Genomic DNA, 7,753 nt, shown 5'->3' with positions numbered 1-7,753 from the left:
ATTCAATGAAAAAGTGCATAAATTTAGTAACAAAAAAAGATAAGCATATAAAGAAATGGTATAAGGTAAAATAATAATCTATCGATGCACACACAGCAAAAATATCGTACAGAAAGAGTTATTGAGAATCCTTCAAGGGCTGGTGAGCATTGTGAATGGACCTGTAGATCATCGACCTAAGCGTTTCTCCTGTTGCAATGAAAACTGCATTGCAAAATATACTAGCACATCGACGTGCTTTTAATAGATTTCGCACTGCACAGTCCCCCCTGTATCGTTAGTGAAGTGTCATCAGTCATCAGGCTAGGAAGGTAGATGTTGTAAGATCGAAACCGGTATACGAGTAATCGAAGTCATTTTTTTTGTTCGATCGTTAATTAACACACAAAGCCTAATTAAAACTAACGATTAAACGACGTTCTCGTTGCAACTGTAATAGGTGTCGATGCTAAATAAAAAATGACTTAAGGATATTTGTAAAATTAAAATTTTTTTTTATACGGTGCTTTCTAATAAACGTTTCTCCGAAAGCGAGAAATGCCTATCGATATGAATATTTTAATATAAATGAGTATTTGATTAATCGACTAATTGCAAAGAATCAATCTAATCTATTCATTATTGGTGACAGTCTTTGAGTCTGGAGTGAAAAGCAAGTGCCGTTCATTGTTCATTCATGAAACAATGTCAGCCATAAGCGACCTTCTTGTAGTAACGTCATCGGAATCATGAGACTTATATCAATTAATTGTGGCTGAGAGTTGATTATGTAAATACAGACATTATGCAAATATATGCAGGTAAGTATATAATTAAAAAAATCTGATTGTATTGAACTAAAAATATTTGATTCGTTATTCCTGATAGCCCTTAAATTTCCAAGTATTAATTAAAAATGATCATGTTATTTATTATATTAAATTTACTGTGTTTTATGATTGATGGTTATTAATAATCAGACACTTTCGTTTTGGGAATACAATTTTGCGAAATCGGCCTGCGGCTGTTTTAAATAGGGATCGCGATTCTTATACATTGGGTAAACGACAATTAAGAACCTTTCTACGGAAATGTCATCGGGAAAGTTTCTTCGTTGATGTGGACACGTGAAGTCACGACCGTTTCCTGAGTAACCTATTTAGAAAATTATATTGGATTCATTTTTAGGATACACGATAAGAAAGTAGTGTCCATATTGTCAATAGACTGCAATACAGGACTTCTTTGGAGTGCAATATGTGAATAATAAGTGGCTTAACGAAATATTTCACTGTGCCAATGCGAGTGCGCGCACGTTTTCCTGGTTGTTACACACATCGTGAAGACGTCTTTTTAAAAACGTAAAAAGCCGTTATGCGATTAAGTACACCTTGGTAAACACAAATGTTCTGAGATCAATATGCGTAATTATTCTAACCTTAGTATCGATGATAAGGATTATCATGTTTGATTATTTGCTAGCGTCTCAAAATGTCAGTTCCAAATATTCAAATTCTCGTACATAACATTTCTTGTATGTATAGTCGTCTATCCGCAATTATTATGACCATCAAATCATTTCTTCTATTAAATGTTACTTATCAAGCACAACAAGTATGTATAAATATACTTCGTCAATCAAAAATGTAACATTCCGCAATCTACCTAATTTAATTCATATAGGCGAGAAGTAGTATTCTCGTTGGCACGAGTCCTTCAAATTCTCGGGCGTGTTCGTCGCCTGGCGGAAACACCCGAACGTAACTGCAAAGCGAAGTCACGTCGTCTACGTTCGGTGCGGCTCGGTAACATTCGACGAGCACGCCGTACGCGATATTTCGCGAGTACTGCGAGCAGCCGTCACACGAAAGATAGAAATAATGCTGTTCGTTGGCATACGTGATGTCATGTGCCGCGTAACGTAACCTAACGTAATCGGCAGTGTGCGCCATGGCCGAGACGCTTGGCAGCCTTCCCGAGTTATGAACGACTTGTACCGTTGTACTCCTGGCCGTGATGGCCTAAACACACGACACCTATCGATTCATCCCTCACGAAAGCATTGACGACGATTCGTTCGTATGTTTATTCGAGCCACAAATAACACGTTGTTCTCCCTACCCTGTCTCGGCGGCTTTTGATACCGCATCGCTGAAGATCCTATCAATGGTGAGTGTGTAATCTCTTACTACTGTATACGTCACGCGTCCCAGCGAATGTCTCGTCCTTCACCGTCTAAACCTTTTCATCCTTCCTTCTCTTTCTTACTTTCACACTACTTTTCTTCTTCCTTCGTTACGGTAAATCCATTCCTTCAATTTATATTGAAAAATATTCAATAACATCACGTTGTCACCGATCCCAAAGATACAATATGTAATTGCATTACTTTTTCTGTTACGATTTTTATTACTGTCGCGTGTACGACTTATTCTCAATCGGTAACGGTCGTCCGTTTGCGGTCGGTAACATAATGTTTCGTCCGTTAGGAAATGATATATCGAAGACATTGGTTGACTAATCAATAACCCTGTTACCTTGTTCTTTACAGTAATATGTGCTTTCATTATTCTGTAGGGTCATTGGTTCTTTAAGGTTTATTTGATTTTAACCAACATTTTTTCTCCGAACTGTCGGTAACACGTCGCGATCCAGGAGAAACCGACCAGGTTATACATTACAAATGCATCACTTGAAGTTAGCCTGTAATGTAATTTTTATGGTAGAACCATATTCAGATGGTGCGTCTGTTTAAGTAACCCTATATACATATATCTGAAGTCATTACGCTATGTCATTATGCATTACAGAATAGAACTTGTTAACTTCGACGACGTAATGACGCGTACATCGTTAAAATCGATGTCAAGCTTCAAAGACGCAATAAGGTAGCGGCTGGTGTAAAGTTCCGTGTCCTTATACCAAAACCCACGTGAATTTATGGAGGCTTATTTGTCGCTTTATTAATAGCGGCTTGCCAAAGTCAAATGGACTTATATATCCGGGATACTGATGTTCTATTGTGACTATATACTGCGTTCTTGTGTTTACTTTCATCAACCCCCTACCTAATAATTGCTTAGTCCTTGGTGTGCAATTATCCCCCTTTTCAGAGATCGCTCGATACAACTATCCTACACGTCTTGTATCCTGAATCTCGTGCTCCTGTATGTTGTCGGACTCTTTTAAGGAACTTGTCGAGGGAACTTCTCGTGTTTTATCTTTTTGCGACCTGACTTCGAACCATGTCCTTCTACTCGATGAAGATACCTGAAGGGCCACCTGACCTCCTAAAAATAGCCAGTGTATACTAGTAGAGGCCTCTACCTGAGGATCGTCTAACAGTCACGAAGCATTGTTTAGCCCTCAACCGACGTCTAACTAAATTTACTTGTATCAAACTTATGCGCTGAGCTTAATATACAAAATAGAAAAATATGAATTAACTGCTAATTACAGTCGGTAATATAAGAATTTTCAGGAATTATTTCATCACATGACAATGATTTTGATAAGTTTTTATTTTGAGTTTCTTTCTTCTTACTATTACTTATACGTAAGGATATCTTGTGCGTAGACCTTGTAAGCATTATATTCCCTAAAGGATTCTAAGGATTCTTGACCAGGTGAAGCAGCAGAAACACTTACGCGATGTCGCCGAGGTCCAGAAGGTCGACATTTCCGTTTCCGGGCGTCCCAGGAAGGGCGGCCGACGGAAGCGGCTTGTCCGCGCCCAAGGTACCACTTACTCACCGTGCTCTTGCATCTTTTTTGGGTTTTTATCCAACACCTTTAAATCTTTAACATTTTCTAAGTATCAGTCTTTCTCTCTCTCTCTATTCGTTTTACTTTCTCTTGTATTCTTTGTTTATCTTTGCTATAACCAAAACCAGCTGACACTGCATCGATCCAACCTGCGCAAAACTCATTGCGTATCACAAGGTCAACGCTTGCCAATCACTATTGAATTAACCTTTAATTTAAAATTAATCTAACATGAAATAAATTCCTCGTACATGCGATAGCGGCTAGTATCTGAATTAAATAAAAAATTATGTCTTGCCTTCTCTAGTATCATAGGTAGTAGTACGAGCCGACATTACTTCGCGCTGTAGCTTACACGTATAGTGCATTAAAAATAACTCTTACCATTGGGCCACCAGCTTGGGTTTATAAAATATACACATACAGCTACAATCCTATCTCTCGGCTGACGAGGGATATAACCAGCATTCCATTAACATCGAAAAGTTATAATAACAGTCTAATACAAATATCTAAAGAAGAATCGCCTGCGTAGTTACGTCTAACGATGTTACTAACAATAAGCTTGTGTCAAGAAGTTAGCTAACCTGTTTATTTCTTCGTTATTATTCCTATTTCAAATAACTAATCCCCAATCGTTCTCATATTTATCCTACGTATTTATTTGCCACTCACAAGAGCATGCTGCGTAAGCCTAGGGCGATGGAATAAAATATATTTCGTGTACCATAGACTTTTCTTAACCAGAGTAGCTTTTCTTTTTCTTTCCTCCTTTTTCCCCCATTTTTCGGATACTCCTTCACGATTCTCAATTCGACTCTGCGAAGCGGCGCTCGCGAATTTACGTCACACTTTCGGCATGGTCAAGGGATCCATTTCTTTCCAGTCGTGAGGATGCTCTCGCAGAAGCAGCCGGAAGTCACTTCCGGCGGTTCCGGAACGGATGCCGGTTCTGTCCCTACTCCAACAACTTCAGGCGGTGCTGTCACTCCAGGAAGCTACACCAACGGCGAGGGCTCCAAGGAGTTTCTCTCGACCGGCAGAACGGGACGCAGAAATGCTCTGCCTGACATCCTTGGACAACACGCCGATACCGGAACTGCGGATTTACCTTCGCGACTGGAGGCACTTACCACCGAGACCAAACACGGTAACTTCTTCTTTTTTTAAATTATTATGTACGAATCCGAACAATGGCGATTATTCTATTGTCTGACGACAAGGTACAAGGTCATGCGGTATTAATGATATTTGGTGAATGTGCTCCTCCGAGTTTTAGGAATATAAAGAATTCCATTCAACAGTAGTTACCCATGTGATATGCATTACATAAATACATGTGGCCTAGTGCAATTTTAATACTCAGTGTATAACATTGAAGTATATTTATAGGTATTTTCATACTTACTGGATTACATGAAATAATCCATTGTAATGGAAACTATTACGATTGTACATATTGTATTGTGATATTTGACATGTGGGTTACAGATCAACCCAGCACCAGTGGATTGCGTCAAGAGGACCCTTCAAGCTCGCAGCGCACCGGATGAGAGTGTCAAGAGGAAGAGACCTTATTTGGACTCTCCAGAATACATGCGAGATGGATCCCTGATCTCATGGACACGCGAATCATCTTCATCGGCTGGCCTGAAGATTTTTCATGCTGATCCAACTTGACAACTGTGCTATACATGCAGGATATGATACTTGGTGGAAACACTTATTGTCGATGATATTTTGCTAAGGGATGATCTCTGTTAAGATACACTTTGTCTATTAGTCGTCTCTTTGACGGGTAGATCGACCCAGTTGCGTACAAGGTCCGCGTGGCAGCACAGTATTACTATTTGACTACTATAGGGGCGTAGAATTTATTTATGGAGTCACGAGAGCTTTTCTGCGGGTATGTACTTTTCTAGACGACCGGTAAGAATTTCTTGAGGGGTCGGTATCGAGGAATTTATTCTTTTGATTGTACATGGGAGGCCTCACGAGCCTTTGTATTAGGTTAAGGACACTTGTATATTAATACAGATGTACAATATTCGTAAATATTCGTCGGGCAGTGTGATGAAAGTAGACATTTATACGGGATACGAGGGGAGTAGGAAGAAGGAGTCGAAGGGAAGACATATACGTTGAGATAATTTATATACAGCGTACTACGTGAAATGTACATATTAACGTAACAACTGATAAGGGATGTCTCATGATGGCCTAAAATCGCGCCTAACTATTAAGAGCGAGTGGGAATGCTGACTTTTTTTTACATCGAGATTAGACGTAACGATAAGACTAGTTATATTTGAGATACTACTTGCAGGAGAATATTTAGATTAATCAATGACGATCGATACCTGTTCGTCTATTGATTCTTAAAAGGAAACTTGGACCTGTATGTGTATCAGCAATGCGCGTAGTAAGGCGTATCTTATTATTTGTATTGTCATATTTCTAACGTCAGGTACAAACGGCCGAATCTCATATGCGACACCGATTATTAAGAAACTCTCGGTGATCTTGTACATCCGACATTCTAGTCAATTTGGACCAGTGTTACGTCGAGCCAGAGGGAGAGAATGATCCATACGAAACTTCTTGTTCGACTTTACTTCAATATTATACGTATCTCCTTTGTGCGACATTGCGACTCCGATTAGGAGCGTTTTATGTGATTAATAAAAAATGGAATATGAGTCTTAACATTAATGCGTTTAGTTTCACTTTATAGTTTTATGCCTGTAATCAGATATCAATGTGGATTTGAGGAAAAGAGTTGGTACAAATGAACCTTTGGTCTTTCAAATGGGTCGTAATAATTCCTGAATAAATTTCCTACAGCCTTATTCATTACTGCACAATGACCTACAAGAGTGTCAATCGTTCACTGTTCGTGTGGAGAACACTGTTTCATAATACATGACTATATCTGAATTCCTCTATAAATACAAATAAACATATCTTACGTTCACTATACAATGCTTTATACTGGTCTGTTCTTTTGTGTAGGTTGTATGTCTGTCTTTTATGTCTACCTGTCTATCTGGTGTTTCCCATGTCTATGGACAGTGTCTAGTATTCACTAAACGGGTAGGACATATAAATATGAAAAAGATTAACTCACCGTGTCCAGTTGGCATGAATTTATTATCATTGGAGTAAATGTACTTATGCTCGATTGGTCCTAGTATGATTTCAGTTTTGAGGTTATAGAGCGTCTATGACACGTTTTAGAAATATTGTAGTTGCGTTATTGGTGAAAACTTTGTATCTGACAATTCGCCGGAAAAACTTTAATCGTATTGTTTATAAAATTTTCCACGGATTTTCCGATACTCTTCTCTGAATTTTTTTGCTATGTGCCCCTCTCATTTGCTCGGCGTGACATCTAGCATGCAAAATTTATCACACAATTTTAATATTTTCTGGAAAATTCTGAACCCCTATCAGCCGAAGACTTTTGTAGATAAAAGAAATTGTTATTTTGGAAAACTGATTTATTTTTAATGATAGAACTTCAGAGTTCTTAAAAATCATATTCATGTTATCTGCGTCGTCTAATCTGCACAAGTTGTAGAAATTTTTAGATAAAATACCAAAATTTATATTTTCACCAGCAATCAATGCAATCCTTTTTTTAATTTAGTTCAAACGAAAACAAATGCAACATATTGATCGATAATTTGTTGATGCTTTTTTTTCCAGATAACTAAGAATCATGTTTAGCGCACTGTGCAAACATACTAAAAGCTTTCGGGAAGAAGCTTTAATCAATGGAAAGCAATTTTTACCATTTTCTCATAATGGTCAGAAAATTATCGAACTAGCGTAGATTTTCAATATTGAAATTTCAACCTGCACTTAGAGCCCAATTATTTTTCTCTGTCGGCTGTCATCGACTGGAGCAATTAACCTAAAAGGTGACACAGTCGTATTCTGTTTTCCAGGAAAACTGCACCCACATTTTTCTTCTTTCCCTCAATCACTTCCCCCCCCCCCCCCCCCC

At 38.4% G+C, this 7,753-nt stretch overlaps 1 protein-coding gene across 2 annotated transcripts; it reads left to right on the top strand.

Moving 5' to 3' along the window:
• Nucleotides 1-155: 155 nt before the first annotated feature.
• LOC107268357 lies at nucleotides 156-6,721 on the top strand. 2 transcript variants are annotated; one of them, XM_015741058.2, is made up of 4 exons: nucleotides 156-800; nucleotides 3,606-3,717; nucleotides 4,631-4,894; nucleotides 5,236-6,721. In XM_015741058.2, exons 1-4 carry the CDS (start codon nucleotides 795-797, stop codon nucleotides 5,295-5,297), a joined length of 444 nt encoding a protein of 147 aa, XP_015596544.1. In that variant the 5' UTR covers nucleotides 156-794; the 3' UTR covers nucleotides 5,298-6,721. The 2 variants fall into 2 exon arrangements, with proteins under 2 accessions (XP_015596544.1, XP_015596545.1); XM_015741059.2 differs by lacking the exon at nucleotides 156-800 and adding an exon at nucleotides 1,775-2,148.
• Nucleotides 6,722-7,753: the final 1,032 nt, after the last annotated feature.

Source organism: Cephus cinctus, unplaced genomic scaffold (genome assembly GCF_000341935.2).
Source record: "Cephus cinctus unplaced genomic scaffold, Ccin1 Ccin1_scaffold0525, whole genome shotgun sequence".
In the NCBI taxonomy this organism is placed as follows: Eukaryota; Metazoa; Arthropoda; class Insecta; order Hymenoptera; family Cephidae; genus Cephus; species Cephus cinctus.
Note: the sequence above shows the minus strand (reverse complement) of the source record. Positions and strands in the feature narration are given on the sequence as shown.